Source organism: Branchiostoma belcheri, unplaced genomic scaffold (assembly GCF_001625305.1).
Source record: "Branchiostoma belcheri isolate BF01 breed outbred unplaced genomic scaffold, Haploidv18h27 scaffold104, whole genome shotgun sequence".
Lineage (NCBI taxonomy): Eukaryota > Metazoa > Chordata > Leptocardii > Amphioxiformes > Branchiostomatidae > Branchiostoma > Branchiostoma belcheri.
This window is the reverse complement of record NW_017802425.1, coordinates 815,695-834,962: the sequence shown is the minus strand read 5'-3', so window position 1 is coordinate 834,962 and position 19,268 is coordinate 815,695. Positions and strand designations below refer to the sequence as shown.

The 19,268-nt window shown below is 41.4% G+C and overlaps 2 protein-coding genes across 2 annotated transcripts in view; both read right to left on the bottom strand.

The window, feature by feature from the left end:
- Positions 1 to 15,248: 15,248 nt before the first annotated feature.
- LOC109475854 (platelet glycoprotein V-like) lies at positions 15,249 to 17,197 on the bottom strand. The gene is made up of 2 exons (XM_019776662.1): positions 16,356 to 17,197; positions 15,249 to 16,133 (listed from the first exon to the last, which is right to left on the bottom strand). The coding sequence occupies exons 1-2, from the start codon at positions 17,195 to 17,197 to the stop codon at positions 15,896 to 15,898; spliced, it is 1,080 nt and encodes a 359-aa protein (XP_019632221.1). The 3' UTR covers positions 15,249 to 15,895.
- Positions 17,198 to 17,730: 533 nt separating this feature from the next.
- The window catches only part of LOC109475845 (slit homolog 2 protein-like), a 2,822-nt gene continuing 1,284 nt past the window's right edge, over positions 17,731 to 19,268 (bottom strand). Inside the window, exons 2-3 of the mRNA XM_019776650.1 lie at positions 18,877 to 19,265; positions 17,731 to 18,631 (exon numbers count right to left, since the gene is read on the bottom strand). Of these exons, the coding sequence (XP_019632209.1) occupies positions 18,169 to 18,631; positions 18,877 to 19,265 (852 nt within the window). The 3' untranslated portion in view covers positions 17,731 to 18,168. The remainder of the gene's footprint in view (positions 18,632 to 18,876; positions 19,266 to 19,268) is intronic.

Here is a 19,268-nt window from a genome sequence, read left to right as displayed (position 1 = left end):
TCACTCGTCAGCTCTAGTTTTCGACCATTGAATCGAGGAGCACACATGGTGTGACTGTGAAGGATAATAGAGACGTTTTCCAATGGTACATGATACTATGCAGTTGACAAAGTAATAACCGAGATATGTATGATCAATTGAAAGTTACCCAACTTTTTCTGCTCAGTGCATCTGCATGACAAGTTTTTACCCGGTCATATCTCCATCAAAACCAGTTTTTCACCTCTTTCATAACGATTTCCAAGACTCTGACTGGCGTGCAAAATATGTTCAACCACCCTTTTTAAAGCTCAGTTTCCAAACAAACTGTGAGTGAGTGAGTGTGTGTGTGTGTGTGTGTGTGTGTGTGTGTGTGTGTGTGTGTGTGTATTTCTCTGTATATTACAAGTCACTGTACTTTCTATACGCGTTTGTCGGGGTGCTATAGAATTTTTTCTTTGAATTTTTTTTAATTCCTGTAATCATGAGATAACCAATTAGCTGTACTGCACCTCTTCAGGTATTTCCTGAAATCTGGGGATAAACATATTGATCAATAGACTAATGTATCGATAACTTGAACGGTGAAAAAATCGTTTAATTGACGTAACAAAAAGCAATACAAATTGTGTAAGGCCAACCACAAATTAGAAAAACAAAATAAATCCTAAATTCTATTTGAAATTGTTGAGTCATATTTGTAACTGTATGATTACAAGACACTATAAAAGATTAAAATTGTTTCCCTTTCCAGACGTAAGAAACTTCAACAGAAGCTACAGTGTACGTCTTAGCAATGTTGCAAAGTGGCTTTTAGTTCAAGAGTAGTGAGTCTGGCTCTGGACACAAGTTTCCAACAGTTGAACTGAAACGGGAGCTACTAGAAAGTTGGGCCGGTTTTCTATATAGATCTAATTAACTGGTCTCTATCTGTGATGATTGGACCATGGAGGACGTCTTGTAAGTTCTCTTTTTTACATCTAAAACAGCACAGTAACATTGTGTGTTACTGTGGTGCCACACTCCAGCAAAAAGGCTTATACAAAAGTCACCGCTGGGAGAAAAATGATACAAGACATTTAACAGTAATATGCGGCGGGAACGTCAGATGTACAGCAAACTAAGTGGACAAATGAAATATATAACAAAAAGTAATTTTTCACAGAAAAACATACATATTCTCTTTTCCTTAGATCCGACCGCCAATTGCCAACACGACATATATGACTACCGCTGGCTGTTCATATTTGACGGCCACATCCATTTTCAGATGAAACTTTTTGCATATCACATCGTTCATTGTTGAGGAAATGGACTTGTAGACAGAATCCGTTTATAAAAAAGTATTTCTGTTTTCGTTCACCAGGGTGTTGAATTCTGTACTGTCTATACTCATTTATATTGAATATTGAGTAGGAAACTTTTCAGCTGTTTCAAAACTTAAATGACACGTGCACCGCCACCTCGGATGTCATTTCTAAACAAAAAATTTAAAATACCTATTCAACTCTAGGAAAATGTTTTTATGTTCCACGTAGAGTTCGATATGGACGAATTGCATGTAGGAGTACAGAGTCTAACCATAGCTGTAGGGTCATACTATTGCCAGCTTCACAGAACTGAGTGATCAGTCTACACGTGCATGTTTCAAAAGCTCAGGGCTGTTTATTTGTGGCCGGTATGCCGATAAATGAATGTAAGACCTTTATCTTACATTAAGCTCCTACTAGAAGTATTATAAGTTCTATTTTGTGTATGGTATGGAAGGTCGCAACGCCATCTTGAAAAGAAAACAGTTTCGACAAAGTTATTGGAACACTTTCAGCATAAAACCTGTCAGAGAAGAACGTTTTGGACAGTGGTTTCAGGCTTCAGGGGGTAATATGTTAAAAGTTTTACACATCACATAGCATCCACCTGTTTCTCGGGTTAATATTTGGAATAAATGAAGGCTTCACACATGTGCCTCGATTCAGCTTATTTGTTTTCAATGCATTCAAAGAAACAAGAAAAATGCCGTATTCCAGACTCCATATGCCGCATATACTGTAGACAGAACTCCTGAAATGCAAAATTGCGACGATGTTCGTCGAATTACCGTTCATATACTAGTTATTAATTGATTTTTCTTTATTTTGGTAAAGAAAAACAAACTAAAGCTTAGGTCCATCAATTGGCTGCTACCAATTTGTAAAAATCTGTCTGGTGGTCCACCGAACAAATATAGTACACCAATTGATGAACACAAACAACGAAAAGTGCATTCCTTTTCCTCTAGAAAGTGAACCAGTCACATCTTATTTTTTAAAAATCCAAATTCAATCCATGCATTTTACTCTTTGAAATAGAATCTCAAGACATTGATCCTTAGCCGTAATACTATAAAAGAAAAATGGGTGTCAAAAAAACACTCAGAGCTTAAATGAGACAAGCAAAAACGAGGAACTATGGCCGAAACATGCGACAAGGTACTGGTGACCTTTAAGAATATGTTGACCATGATTTCTTCATGAACACTACGGCTTATCTGCAAACTTCTGTTGAGTCGCGTATCAGCTAGAGTTGTGGAACTGGTGAGTAAATGTGAGTAAGGTCTATGCTTTCTTGATGCTTTCTCCACGAGCCACATTTCTAACCTCTGAAAGTTGCCCTTATTTAGTCAGTTATTGAAGGCAGGTAGATAGGTATGCCCCATGTGCGCTATACCTATATGTCTTGAATATATAAAAAGGCCTGGATCTTTCTATAGCCTTTTAGGGTAATTTTGTACTGTCAAATCTGGGATTTTAGTGATCAAGTATTTCTGGTACCTGGACAGACGTATACAGTAGTATTTCGTTGGCTTCGTTCTCTTTCGAAAATCAAAAGGAAACTTATGCCAAAAAGCAGTTACTCAAGCAACTGGATATGGTTTTGGAAAGGTTGCTTGAGTAACTGCTTATTGGCGTATCTTATTACCTGGATGTCTCACCCTTCATCGACGTAAAAAGGAAACTTAAACCATATTTCTGCCTTCAGAAACATACATCGGGCAGAATCTGAACTCACTTAGCTTCTTAGGGTCTTTCCTATCCACGTGAAATGAGCAATTGGAACACCTTACTTACTGTAGTTACAGTGTCACATATGCACAAAATCTATACTACACAGATGAAGAAAACGTGTAATCAGGTTTTAAGGCACACAATTTTACACATTTTTTCTGTAATCTTGGATCTATTATTCCTCTTTTGCTTTGTTGCTTTCTGGTTTGATGCATCCAAATACCGACTCCATTTCTGGAAACTTTTCCTAAATCAGGAACGTTTTTTTCAGCGTCCTTATTAGGTCAAATGTTTTCAATTCTTTCCCTGCCCTTCCCAAATTTCCGAACAACAAACAAAACAAGCCAACTTCGTAGCTATTTCTTGTAGTTAATCTTTTTCTTTAATTTTGGAAGCTTCCTGCGTGTACAGTAAGATACATTGATAAATCCGCATTGGTTAATAAACTAAATTTTTATTCCTATATTTGTTGTTGGATACAGCCTCTGTTGTCACCGTTTCACTGTGACAAACCATAGACACGTAACATATTTCACTTCTTCGCAAACGACGCACAAGAAAACTTAGGCCACTAGAAATATGCTACATTCTGTGAACAAGAATGATGGAGTTCAACCGAAAAGTTTTGGGGAAGTGTTGTAAGAAAAGTTCAGTTCGTTGAATTTCCATGTTGTGTAGGTACCAAATGTCTAAAGAGTATACCGATATTTCTATTAATATTGACAACAATTATCAATAGTATCACATTTCCAGACGTGGTGTTTGTTATTTCAAGTTTTACTTGCTCATTCTTCTCTTCATCAATTACGTTTTACCAGCAACGAATTTAAATTACGTTTTTATAAGCAGCGACGTAACAAAAGTCGTTGAGATGTTGTGGTTTCTATCATTTTGTACGTTGACTATTCTAAGTCCTATTGCTCAGTATCATCTGACATGGAGACGGATGTCGAACATTTGTAGGATGTGTGGTTTTCCTTTGCCAGATAGAATATAACAAAACTTCATCAAAATTTGTCACTAGATGACACGAGCACAGATGACCTGATGAACAGGAAATAAATATATCGTTCTTCGTACGCACTCAAGGCTTTCTGGGTAGTATGTACACTAACTATAGTTCTGCACTCCGTCTGTGTGGCCTAACATCTCTAGATGAGCGACGCAGAGCTCACTGTGTTAAGTTTGCAAAATCTTTACTGAAGTCCGACTTTGTCTCTTGGCTACCCTCACGCCGGGTTGATGTACATGGCAGAAACCTCAGAAATTCTCATGACATAAGCCAGTTTAGGTGCAGAACGTCCCGTTTCTTGAACACTACTCTGCCTTATTGTGTTAAGCTATTGAACGATGAAAAATGATCCACTTCATCAGCCTTTATGTATACAAGCCTTGCATATTACAACTGTAGATTATTTTTGTAATCTTAACTTAAAGTAAGCATTGAATCAACTGTTTTTATATTGCATTATTGTACTTTTAACGTGTTGTAATTTTTAATGTTAACTTGATATGCAACAAATAGGTTTTTTATCAAATGCAACAAATAGGTTTTTATCAAATGTAACGAACTTTTATCAAATAGCATTTTATCATATAAGCGCATTTTGTTTTAAAGCCTTCTCAATTCAGCCAAGTATGGCTGCTTACAGGCTTTTGTATGTATCCGTATGGTACAAATAAACCACTCTCTCTCTCTCTCTCTCTCTCTCTCTCTTGAGGCATCACTTAACCAATTCTGACTGAAATCAAGAAATAGAGTACTTTTGACACAACAAAAGTTCACAGTCTTTCGATGGGCCTTCTACAACCATACATGTAGATACACAAAAGTAAATAAATGATTTTAGTAGTTGCTGCAGAATATATGTGCATACAAATACGTGGGGTCTAACTACCTTTTACTCTTAAGTTTTTAAGGTCTGGACATGAATTCTCTACCTATTTGCATATTGTAAAGATGGTCTTCTCATCAGTATCTATTGTTGAAGGGATCTGTGCTGTTAAGACCATGTCACTACTGCGTTGTAGCATCTCTTGTTAACTAGAATAACCTGAGACATGCTTTACAAAACCATCTGGACATGTTTGACTGAAACAGCAGAAGTATTGAATCGGAACTCTAACAGAATCCAGACTAAAATAATGTCAACGAATAAAACGTTGTGTAGCTAAACTGAACCCCGAAAGTTGTACTGGCATCGTAAAAAGTGTCCCCAGTTGGATCTGTGTACCTTATACCTGTAACATGTACATGTACCAGTAAACTTATTTAGGTACAGGTCCGGACCTAAGTAAATTGACCATTGTGAAAAGTCTTCACTTGAAATTAAGAAACCTTGTAAAGACTCTTGATATTATATAGATATGTAAGCTCTCATATAAATTACTTTAGGAAAATATCCATTTAAGAAATTGGGTGAAACTTGACAAGGTCTCCATTATTTAGTATATACATGTTAGCATCTGTTAGAAGTTTGCCAAGATTTGATCTCTCTTGTGTGTGTAATCATTCTTTATACTTTTTTGTACTTGTGTTTTTTTTCAAAGATCAATGACAAAGACAACGATATACCACTAAAAGGACATGCATTACGTCAAGATGATTTGCCAAACTTGTTTAGGTACATGCATATGCCTGGGCCTGTACCTAAATACCTGTACTAAAGCCCATGTACCTGTATCTACTTTTTAGGTACACAGCTCGATCGCTAGTGTTGCGATTGAAATACCATACAATTTTAGTCCGGAAACCAAACAAATCCAGACCAAAATAACGTTTACTCATCAAACTACAAGGACAACAACACTAACCAGACCATAAAGTATCATGAAAGTCGTTCCGGCATCATAAAAAGTGGTCGTGATTTTTACCACTCGCAGACATGTTACAGGCATGAATCGAGCAACCGATACTGAACGCAAATCAACTTGTACAAAACTGTCAATTAAAAACATACGACAAACTTTTAGAGTAACAGCGACACTTTCGCAGAGATATTTTCGAAGAAATTGGTTATCAACGTCCAGGTTTAAGGCCCGATCATACTTACTTTGATATGTTAAACTGTGGGGGGGAAATGCAACTGCAAAAGCTTAAGTTTTCTTTTCATTCTTAGAACTTGACAAATCTGTAACTTTTGATTTTTTGTTTGTTTGACTAGAAGTTTCTTGACTAAGATCACATTTTGTGGTGGCAATTGTGAACGGTACCACATACAAGGTCATACTTACCTTGTATGTTTCAGGTATTTTCATTTATAATTCATTGTAAAAATGTCTAAACTATATAACTTTGCTAATTAGAACATGAAGACTGTGGTTGTTTTAGGAATAATGTCTCAAGTTTACATTTAGTCCGCAAGTTGTTTTTACGATTAGAAATGCCTACAAATTTGTCTATCGTCCCATCGTGTATACGTACGAATAATCGAGCGTTTGGTGCTGTTTGACATCGAATGTCTGGCGTGAGCTTGCGTGAGTTTGTTGTTGTTACTATAGATACTATACTGAGTATATTCAGATACTGGCTATACAACTGAAGTAAAAACCTAAGCACGCGCCTGTGAAAATAAGTCAAACAAAATTAATCAACCAAACGAGTTTGCTATCACCACTGCATCCATGTCTAGATCTACAAAATTAAAATACATCAGATAAGGAAGACACCGGCAGATTTTATACTCAAAGGTGCATGCATCTCACGTTTTAAAATCAAATATCAATAAGCTTGAATTTCTGGAAACGTTTACTAGCATAAAATGGTCCAACGTTCAAACAATGCATCTCCTGTTAAAACCTGTTTTCGTGGGGGTTTATTCTGATGTTTCGACGTTTATTCTGATGTTTGGTAAGTGTTCCTGTATTAAAAGTAGAGCTAGTGATACTGTATGCTGAATAATCTTAAGTTCTAAATGATATGGTAAGATGTTACGTGTTATCGTTTAAGTTGTTTCTGAGGAGATATAAGTAGCTACAAGTAGCTATCTACAACATTTAGAAAATCCTCATGTTACGTCATTCTACTCAACAAGAAACCAACTAATCAGCCAAACAATCGTGCCACACACAGACGTTACAGAAACCTCACCTTCCAGAGGTACGAACTTTACTCTAACAATGTCATCTTTACTTTGAACCGGACAATCTACCGGTACACCAGGGATCCTAGAGAACGCGGCAGGTGATTCCGTTGTGCACTTTGTTGAAATATCACGAGGCCTAGGTACTGAACTTTTACAACTACTTAGACAGAATTAAAACTCGGTGAAAGTACACTAAACAATTTATTACCATATTTCTTTTGCAACAAGTAACAGACATGATACTGAATAAAATATACAAGTGGAATCTACAAATGAAAAAGACACCATAAAGCAGGAAGTTGACTTTCTTTATAAAAGCAAAAGTATCACCCATCTCAGGGCAGGCGCTGCTGTCGATATCATATCTATATTATCAAAGAAATCCACTCCATGTGTGCCGATATTTTCCTCATACATTCAGCGTCTACAATTCACAAAGCCTCCAAACTACGTAACACTGCGCAAATATTTCTTTTTTTCCAGATTTCGTAATGAGATGGTGTATTCTATAGCTCACAATGCTTTTACGAAGAGACAATTTATTAGAATTATCCTTAGTGAGAAAATAATTCGATCTATGGCGCACAGAGGGACAATTATTGGTGCGGATATCCCGGGCTGGTGTATGTAAATGTTGGACACGGATTTTTATTGGATTCAGAAGTGATCAATGGTAACTCAAACCGGATTAGGAACTATCGGGAAAAATCATCAGCGTTTCGACATTTGTCACAAATTGGCACCATAAACAATTGGCGTTGGTTTTTAACAGTTTTCCACATATCCTAGCATTGTGCAGCGTGTGACAGCAACACTACATTAGCTGAAATATTCTACTGGTGCTCTCCTTAACTTCAACTATTATTTGAAACATAATAAGTCTCCACACAAAGTTACAGACCACCCACACGTGAGATCCCTTTGATTGCGAACATTTTCTAATTAACGGCCTGGTTTGAGCAGTTATGTTGTTTTGGGTATTCAGGGACCAATATTTTCACGAACAAACGACATGATATTCTACTCGTGGTGTCACGTACATGCAGTAACCAATTCATTTAGGTAGTACTTGTACTAGGATCTTTGTTCAAGCTGATGATGGGAAAACAATTGTTATACGACACGGCATTTGGACAAGATACTAGAGTTTATTGGCGCAGACCTTGAGTTGGACCGTAAACAACACGTGCGGTTTTACATGTTAGACAATGATACTGCACTAGTCCAGCTGAGATGAAGTATGTACACGCTTTATTCCAGGAAGATTCTGGAGAAAATTTTGGACTTCTAAGAAATAAGAAAACGGCACCAATGTAGATGTGACCGCTTGCGTGTTTGAGCATAAATATAAAAACGTACGTTTGCGAGGAAACTATACAATTTTACTCGCTCCATTCTAGACGTTTCTTTATCAATCTTGTGGTTATAAATTCTGATGATCCCAGAGCTGAGGGATTATTTTCCATCCTGTCTATTCCCCTGAGACGCCATTTCCATACATGTTAGCATGCATATTCAGTGCGTGACACTCTGGGGACGAGAACTCGCCACCTGAATCCACATGAACTTGAACTTTGGATCGTCACGTGACCTGCCGGCATTAGCTCTGGTTGGCTGGCTGTAAACAACACGTCTGTGTACATTACACGGTGGACTGTTCCGGGAGAAAAAACAACAAGTTTGTGTGCTGTTGTTGACAACACAAGAGCGACACGGTCAGAGGGACGTCACGTGATACACAAGACGTTGACCTTGACCTGCAAATGACCTAATTCACAATATCCAGGAAAAGGGACAACTTTCCTTGATTTGGTCACATTTCTTTTCAACGGAGTCTCTAATGCGAGTACTTACGGCTTGATTGTGACAATGCTGTATGTCCCAGTAGAACCCTGGAAGATAAGCACTTTGTGAGCTAAATGTTGTCTGAATTAACCTAAATATGAGGACAGGAGCACCGTGGGCAAGTGTACGTGACATGATACATACCATGTTTACCTAATTACTTAACCCACAAAAAGTAAAATAAGCAGCAATTGCCCGATATTTTCAACATTTAGTATTGCCAGTACTTATATGTCAGGAGCAGAGAATGTCTGATCAAGTGTCAATGACCTTTCGTTGCCTTAAACAACGGGACTACATATTTCCCGCTTTTTTAATTGTTGATTACCTATGATATTATGTGCTATGGAAATCCAGGTATTTCTCATCAGTGTGATATCATTAACCATCTTACCTCTGATGCTACAATGTTTAAAGGTGTATGTATTAATGTGTATATTGTACTTTCACATTATCTTATCAATAAGGAGGGCGAAGAAGTGACCATCGTAGACTGTGTGATATCAGCACTGGTTCTCCCTAAATGCAGTACCATTGTGGTTGTACCTCACAACATTTCTTACGTATATTATGGAGTCCATATTACTATCTATGCACGACAATAACGGATATCTGAACAAAGTAAAAAGCACCAGTGTTGTGGTTACACCCATCTCATGACATGTAGTATAGGACAAAGACGGGGTAGTGTTTTGACCCGGAAGTATGAGGAAGCTGTGAGGTCCGACTGTCCGGCCCGCTGTGTCTTCCTTAGGAGGAGGAAGGGGGCGCTGGGCAGCACGCAAGGACTGATGACGTCATCAAACGTGCCTGGAATGACAGGCTGCATGTCCGTTCTCTTCAGGTCCTGTCAGGTACGTCTTACCACCGCCGTACGATCGCAACTGAGGGCACTCTTGAGATAGTCATGAATGTTTCAGACGAAATTCAGCTGCCTTGTTACCATGGTCGGTTTTATTACTTGGAAATTATACGGCATCAAGATCGCACATTTACATTCATCTTACGACAGGATTACGACAGGAATAGGACATTCTTAGGACAATCGTGGATGTGTCGTACAAGATTCAACTGTCTTGAGACGGAAAAGCTTGCCGTAGATCATTGTCGCTCTGTCGAAGACATGGCTAGAAATCCTACCACACAGAGAAATAAACGTACGATGAATGTGACCGCGGCCTAAGCCCCAGGTACCTCTTGGTACAACAATTAAATCTACCGACTTAGACATCGCACTGTCCTTCATCTGAAGGTTGGTGGCTTATATATATTGGTGGCTTAGTTTTGATACCAATTGTAGCCAAACGCTGTGCAGAGCGCGCTGGCAATGAACCATTCTCGCGTATGTTCTTCCGGTTCTTCCACATATCGGCAAAAGATGCGGTCCACACGTCTGGATCAATAAAAATGTGTCTTTCAATAAGCCAAACCTCACGCCTGTCTTCGGTTGGGATGACTCTACCCTGTGCGTTAATGTAGCGGTTCAAACAGCCGTGGCGCTTCATCATGACGCTGTAAATTACATACTCTTAATAATACTATACATTTTTTTCAAACCAATATGTCAGGGTATCGTCATAATATGTAAGCATGTTCTGCTTATCGTTTAGTAAGCGTACGCATGTTTTAGGATTCTGTAAGGGTACTTGTCTCTCTATGATAGCAAAGACGACACAGTAAAGACACGCACACGTACAGTAGAGATACTGGCTGTATGTGCTCAGTGCTCAAGCTTAAGAAACAATTGGATGCCTTGTGATCTCGAGACCATCGGAGCGTCTGGTTTGAAGTGTAAAGGGAAACACTGCATTTAATTATGCCAATGTACGTACTGTACTCAGTACAGTTGACAAATTTGTTGGTAGCCCATTGTACTATATGCACCTTGATTATTTCATGTTGTATAATTGTTGTTTTAGTGTATGGGAGTGTACCCGCTGCAGTACCAAGTAAAGCTGCCAGTGGGTCCAAAATAACAATTTCTTTGCATGGAGGTTGACACCTCCTTGGACCGACCTACCTACCACATTTCATGACATTCCATCCATAGCTTCTTCAGTTATTGTAATAAAATAATAAACAAACATCCAAACGCTACCAAAAAAACAAGGAGATTTATTTCTGATGCCTTGCAAAAACATAGCCTTCTACTAGAAGGCTGCCTAGAAGTTCTAGGCGGCAGTAGTAGTAAACAGGATGTGTTTGACACATGCGTGACTTCACGTCGCGCGGGGCGCCACCAGAGTTCCCGCGCTTTGACTCCTCCGCGTGTTGATGACGGAAGGTTGCCATTCATGAGCATCTTTCGCTGGGGACCGTCTCTCACGTTCACGTCATCCCTACACGAACCTACATCTAGAGAAATCATATCGAATGGTCCAGCAGAGGGACGACGGTCGAGGTGAGGCGAAAGTGATTTCGGCCAAGTTAAGCTCACTGAAGAGCTACCCTTTCACTGGCCGTGTTATGGTTATTGTGCGCAGACGCTATGAGACAGTATTTATAGGTTCATAGTACCAGAAAATTCCCCTAGCTCTTTTCGACAATCAGAATGACAGTGGACCACGGCTTAACGTACTGCACTCAGAATTGTGACCCTTTCCAATCGCGTAAGTTAGTGTGAGCGACAACAGCACAGCCCAGGTACACAGGATTCAAGGTATCATACGATTTAATATAAAACCGTAAAAAGTCATTAGGAGCGAACTGTTGAGACGAACCCTGGCCTACTGCACGCTGACGGCACGCCAACGGTAGCGGCAGGGGAACTCAAATGACACAGCGGGTGTTGCTATGGCATGATTGACAGCAGAAAGCACCGTCAAGTGTGCCACCAAAATTGTGCAAATAGGCAGTGACGTCTGTGGGTAGCCAGCAGCGACACCGAGTACAGCAAAGCCTCCTGGCGATTTCAAACGGCGATGCAGCATAGACAAGCTGAAAATATGAAAACGAGAGAGGGGAGGAAAACTGATACATGTAGTTTGATGAAAATCTAACCATAGTAGGCATTTCAGCCATCTTGTTTCCACTTTGTCAAGAATGATAGCAGTATCACTGCATCATGACATCGACTTGAAATTAAGTTCCCTTTTTGGCAAAGACAGATGCGTCCGCAAACATTTCAATATGTTGACCAAACAAACGTCTAGACACATAGATTAAAACACATTACAGAGCAGTAATGTGCCGGACCGTGGTGCCTATAACAATATCAGGACGCCTTTATCAGATTTACTTGGCTACCAGAAAATTACCCCGACCCAAAAAGGGCATCAATTAGTATGGAACTGCTGGGAGCACGATGAGCAAGGGGCTCCTGTGTTATTGTTTACAAGGACTAATTTTCTGACAGGAATGTGAAGAGCTATGATGAAAGCAGGATTATGACCTACCCATGCTAACAGACCTGCAAGAAAAATACTTCACTAATCAAATATTTCAGTCATTGATTTGTTACAAGGTTATAGATTAGACACAAGTTGAAACATAAAGGAGCTGCCTTGCTTTATTAGTGTTTTGGACTGCTACCCAGAATGTGTATGACCTACCCTTACTAACACATCATCTATTAAGAATACTTCATCTGTGAAATATGTGAGTCACTAAGTTGTTGAGTTCGTAGGTAAAACAGGGACCCTATGCAATATGGAATAATGGTGCTGTACCACATTTGTTATCTCAGCACCAGCTCATCACTTTTCAAATTTGGGTAGTTTTGCTTAGATTCAGAAGAAAGACCATGTGTTTGGCAGTACGTTTTACCTTCCTAAGACAGCCCACCATCTTGATCTTATTTCTGCAGCAGGAACATCAACATACCAAGGAGCTTCATGAAAATATCTGTACTCCAAACAGGCTCGGAACAAATAAATGTTGCACACTTTGGTCAGAAAACTTGAAAGCCATGTTACTTAGGTTATAACATGATAGTTGGACAGATAAAATGATGAGAAGATTGGTACACAGACAGACCGAGAGATGAGTGGTGAATAATGGATGGAAAACTGGGATATTTTCCAGTCCATGTAGTATCGGTGCTGATCAAGTGCTAACTTCTCACCACTTCAGGCTCCACACCATTACTCCAGCATTATGCCTGAGACAGACACTGCTGCAGTCTGCAACTTGTTAATTAACACACATCTGGCTGAACTGGCCACAGATAATGGTAATACAAAGTACATATCTCTCATTTTCCACTACATCATGGACACTGTTCTTTTAAGATATGTACCGCATGATTCGACAGCAAAGGAGATTTCGTACCCTGGATACGAGCCAGTCACTCGTGACCAGCGTACATAGATGTCTTATACACTGGAACTTGTAGTATGTTGTCAACACTTTCAGTGGGGGTATCCTCACTAGATAGTGTAATAGAACCAGCTGCTGCAGTATTGCATGCCTACAATGTTGGGCTGAAGGGCAGTTATACCAGCTATACAGATACAGGTACATCATACAACATCAGTACATGTCGCATAAACTCAGTTTTCTTGCACATAACCAAGTTCTTGTTCTTCTGTGCAAATGTATCAATAGTTTGCCTGCCACCTTCCGCAGTGCTATGTCTCGCTACTTGTCTGAGGAAGGTAGCTGACCAACCATATTGGCTTTTCAAGTGCTGAATCATCTGATGGGTCCAGACCTTTTGGCCCAGTGGTAATTAGCGCATTGCATTTGTAAGCTGGCAGCCTTAGGGTTTGCAAGGGTTCGATTCCCAGGGTCCTGGGAGTCAAGGCATGGGGTTTAGTTTGTCTACTCGCCACTAGTGTTTCAGTGGTTCCCACACCAGGAATCGAACTCATGGTGGTGAGAGTGCCAAATCCTAACTACTAAGAAAGAGCAGCGGTTTTTGTGTTTCTACTTGCCCCTAGTGTTTCACGACTATGACAATGGCCTTTTCCTCACTAGGATAAAATTACCCGGATCAATCCAAATAGACTGGTTTCCATATCAAAGCCGGATCAATGCCAATCTATTTGGATGGATCCATACAATTTTATCCTAGTGGGAAAAGGGGCTTTGATCTACCAACCTGACAAAGTATGTGATCTACTACATTGGAAATGCACAGGAGTACTTGCAGTGCTATGAATTCGCAGTAGTGAGGTCACTGGGAAAATAAAGCCACTCTGACAATACTGTATCAGGTCTGCCCATAGGTGGCCTACTAGTATGATGTCCCATGGCTCCCATCATGGTCTGTACAGGAAAATATAGTACTAATAATGGTTTATCGTCATTCAGTCCACTTGGGAGGGAGGGGGGCACCAACTGTGCAAGTTTAGAAAGTTGCCTAAAATACAAAGCTGCTACAGTGTGAGTGAGAAAGTCCTACATGGCCCTAGATAATTTAGTGGTCCCCCCACACACACACACCCTCCCTCTCTCTCCAACTGAAAAATATGAATAAGCCAACACAAAGTTTGGGATAAGAGTCAATCGGAGACCCTTCTCCCTCTCCAGTGTACGCACAGGTCACGTTAAGTGTCGTTTTCTGGTCATGACACACAACAGGGGTAAAACAGCTTCTTCGTCAACAGAAGTTACAGAACTCGTACTTACCGCCATTTTGTTCCTGCAACGCGCGAAAACGAGACCACCGGATACGCGGGAAGTTCTCGTCACGTGACTGCGGAGTGACGTCATGACGGAACTGATCAAGGACTTTATATTACTCTCCAAGCAGCATTACTAGAAATATTGAATTTGAGAAGCCTTAGTCGCCTTACACATACTAGCATAATGCCGTCACTAATCCCGTCCCGGTCCGTTAAAGTTAATTCGGGTGTGATCACGGACATTATATATGATCTCTATATAGAGTTAATGTCCTTGACTTAAAGAAATGGGTCTAGTAACTGTCCTGCTACATACGTGCCATTATAAGTCATGTCAACATTGCTCTGAAATATATGTAACGGTAACAGTAAAAGAAAATTTTGCAACATTTTCACATGAAAATAAACGTATGTGCCATATTATTTCGCTACAACTAGAGATACTAGGGATAGTATCAGGTAGAAGAACGGGCTTCGAGATTCACCAAACGAGATTTTGTAATCTGACGGGACAGAGATAACGAGATAATCCTCCTCAGGATGACACATGACAACAAAACAAAGTACGGCCATTCTCCGTCCTGAAGTCCCGATGACAAGTGTACGCGTAAACCCTCATCATCCCGGAAATTGCTTTAAACTGACGGGCGAGAACGGAAACTGAAGCCCCCAGCGTCCAACGTGTGTGTGAATGTACACCACGCTCACCTCTACATGGTAGTGGGTGATGAAATAAGACTTTCATGCGGTTTTATTCTAGGATGATTACTTTACATTAACTACATTTATTTAAACACGTCTAGAGAGAACGGGTGACATCATATCGTCTCTCAATACAAGGGGGTAAAGTTGTACAACAGCATAGCAAAAACAGATGAAGTGTGGTGATTTAGCTGGTGTGTTATACCGGCTATACTGATACAGATACAGATATACTGATACAGAGGTGCATGTCAGTGATATAGTTTCTCCAAAATAAGAGCCTACTTGATCGACATTGCCGATGTGACATGCCCTCGTTTTGTCCCCGCGCTGTCTCCTGTTTGAAATCGACTTCTTGGGGTAGGTGGCAGTGGAACAGCATCACTTGGCGAGCTATGATATTATTGCAGCGTTTACCTGCGCTGGAAAGAGTTTGTAACCGTGACTTATACAGAAATTCAATACAATTGACGTCGACGACAAGAGTAAGCCTTTGCTTTCTGTTGGGTACAGCGTTGGTCTTTTTCTTCTGAACTTAAAGAATTTTACTTGTAAGAACTAATCAAATCCCTTTCATGATCAGAGTTAACTTACCCTAAGTTAATGATATCTGTTGAATCTAGATCAGGATGAAAGTTATAGATGCAGCGAACTTCCACAGGTTGTACAGCAGTTATGAAGTTCTGTTGACTGTTTTTAAGTGCCGATCGCCGCACACGAAGTCGTCGGGAGTGAGCGCGTCCCAGGCCCGACCCTGCAGTCTGAGCGGTGCGCTGCATGTCATGAGGTATGGGTAGCTGACTGTAGGAGCCGTGTTGTTGTTATCGACGTGTTCCTTCAGCCAGCGGAGGTGACAGTCACACGTCCACGGGTTTCCCCAAAGCTGGACTTCAGACAACCTCGGTAAGGTCCTGTACGAGAGAGCAAACATTCCTCCTTACTAAAGCAGGCAGATTTAAATTGACTGATGACTGATGTTTTTTGATATGTACTTCACATAACCACATGCGCACAACCTTGCATCCGCCGGCTCCAGTGCCAATGTTTTTAGAGACTTTGACTCTAAACTGATGGTAGAAATTTACTAGATTCAAGTTGATCTCAACCACACGCACATGGAAGTTCACACAAACCTTGTATCCAGAACAGATGCTTCCAGAGTGGTGAGCTGATTCTGCTCCAACCTTAGTGACTTCAGGTTGCCCATCTGATGGAAGGCCCCGGCGGGGAGGTGTGTGATCTTCCCGCTCCCCAGGTCCACACTCCTGACCCCGCTCAATCCGTTAAACGTGCTGTTTGTGACGCTATCCACGCCGCAGGAGTTGGCATACAATACCTGCAGTTTGCCGAGCCCTCGGAAGGCGTCGTCATGGATACGGGTTAAGGATGGCTGCAGCCAGAGGGAGAGATACTGCAGGTCCGTCAGGTTGGAGAAAATGTGAGGCGGCAATTCTGTGATCAGGTTCAGCGCGAGATCCAGATCCTGCAGGCTTCCGGGCAGGTCCAGAGGCACCCGCGGCAGCTGGGCCGACCGCAGCCCGAGAGTCTGGAGTCGGTTTGCCGGCTTGAAGACGCTGGCAGGGATGCCGTCTTGTCTGATCGGATTGAATCCTATGTCGAGAGTTCCCAGATTGCGTAGGTCCTTGAAGCCCCCCGGGGCGATACTCTCTAGTTGGTTGTTGGAGATGTCAAGATGTACAAGTTCTGTCAGGTTGCTGAAAGTTCTTTCTGTCACGTGCGTGGCCTTGTTGAACACGAATGAGAACGTCTTCAGATTTCCGGGCAGGTGGGTAGGAAAGTTGTCGAACTTCTCGTTGTAGGAAAGGTCAAGGTCACTGAACGAAGGAAGGTTTTCAAACGTGCCTGCTGGAAGTCCACCGTCTGTTAGCTGGTTGTTGCTCAAATCGACTGTCTTAAGAAAGTTCAGACCCTTTAAGTCCTCCTTTGAGACACTCGTGATGCTGTTTTCGGCCATCATGAGCCACTGCACGTCATTAGGGATGTCGGCAGGAACAGAGGTCAGACCGGCGGTGCTACAGTTCACTACGCTAGTGCCGTTAGAGTTAAAACAGGTACAAGACTTGACGCACGCTGGGGAGGTTGGGACTGCAACAAAACAGCTTGCCAACAGCAGGGGCTGATATTTTTGTGACGTTCATTTTCGTTATATTTATGAGTGAGCCGGACTGCTGAATTGTCACTCCAATTTAAATCAGTACCGTAATAGTGTTTCAAAGTACAAGCTGACGTGACCCTTAACCTGGCTCCTTCCTCATTGGTCGTTGGGATTGACTACAGTGAAACAACAGGACAAAGTACGGAGTCATGGGTTGAGTTTTTAGGTAGTTGGATTTGTTTAGTCTTGATATTGATTAACGGTATAATATATTTATGGTCACATTGACGAGGCTCAGAGCAATATGCTGACTTCTGATACACTGAGTGACTGACAAACACACAGAGTTGAAAAGCCTCATGATCACATTTATTTGCTTTGAGGACAAAAATGGAAACAAAAGTGATCACTTGCTTTGTCATGACTGGAACTTTTTTTATTTCTATTTGAACTGTTCAAAGTTACTTGAATGCAATATCATCCATTGATGCCAGCTAGTTAGAAACGGATAGCATGCAGATACATTGCAAATATATGTGTCAACAATCGGGACTATGATGATAATCTAATGATAATTTTGTAGAATCCAGGTAGAGTTTGGACATAATTTGTGGTCCCAATGATGATAGCCAAACAGTATATTGAAAATATGTATTCCTGTGTCATAATATGTTTTGTGTATCGTGCACGTGTTCACAGCAAAAATTGTTTGATTACCAATAGGCACATAGCAATTACTATAGCTGTTCAAAGTACGTGTAGCTGGAGAATATACTACAACGTTGGTTACGAAATATTCAGAGCCGCATTTTATCCGGACCTTCAGCAAATTATCTTTGCCCCTTGCCCACAAACCTCCCCATGGAGAATCCCACCCACAGAAACAACAGCACAACCCCGGCCATGCACAGGATAGAATAATCATCAACCACGGCGGGTGTACAGATCGACATGTTCTCATCTCTCCAAACTGTGGGGACTCGGAGACTTTTCCCCGCCCCTGTGAACGGCATGTGCATTCTCTCGTCTCTAACTACCTCCACCCTGCCGGGTCGGCTGGACTTTGCCGTACTCGGGTCGAAGTCCCCGTCCTCGCACACGAAGTCCTTCGGGGTGAGCGTGTCAAAGGCCCGCCCCTTGAGCTTGGGCGGCGCGTTACACACCATGATGTGGGGAGAGTCAACGGTCGGAGCGGTGTTGTTGTTGTCGATGTGTTCCTTCAGCCAGCGGAGGTGACAGTCACATGTCCACGGGTTCCCCCACAGGTAGACTTCCGACAGGTGAGACAGGAATCTGCAAGGATTTAAAGCCAAAATTGCCAGGGCAATCAGTGTAACATTTTGCATACCGATGCCCACAATTAACAATTTTAAGAACACAAATTAAAGGGTCTTCTAAGTGATTCCATGCTGCATGGAAATGCCATTTTTTTCTGCAGCTACAAGCTGCTCCACTAGTTCTGTACTGCATTTTTTTTGCATTCATTTGCTCTGTGTGTTTTTCCGCATCAAGTCCAACGACAGTGCGCTAGTACAAACCTTCTATCGAGAACCACAGGGTCCAGCGTGGTAAGAAGGTTCCCATCCAACCACAGCGTCGTCAGACTCGTCATCTGATGGAACGCTCCCACCGGGATATTCGGGATCTTACATTCCCCCAGGACGAGCTCCCCCATGCCACTCAGACCGTTAAATGTCCCGTTGGTGATCTTGTTTATCCCCGTTGAGGAGGCGTCCATATACTGCATCTTACTGAGTCCGTAAAAAGCGTCGTCATCTATGGTGGTGAGAGATGGCTGCTGCCAGAAGGCTAAGTCCTGCAGTTCCGTCAGGTTCCGGAAGGCTTTAGGCGGGATCTCTTTGATGTGGTTCCCGACCAGATCCAAGGCCTGGAGACCAACGGGAAGGTCTACCGGCGGGCGGGTCAGCTG

Coding starts and splice junctions, on each gene's coding strand:
- LOC109475854 (XM_019776662.1), bottom strand. CDS start 17,197: ATGGCCGAAAACAGCATCACGAGTGTCTCAAAGGAGGACTTAAAGGGT. Junction 16,134..16,355: donor GCATCTGTTCTGGATACAAG/GTTTGTGTGAAC, acceptor TCTCTCGTACAG/GACCTTACCGAGGTTGTCTG.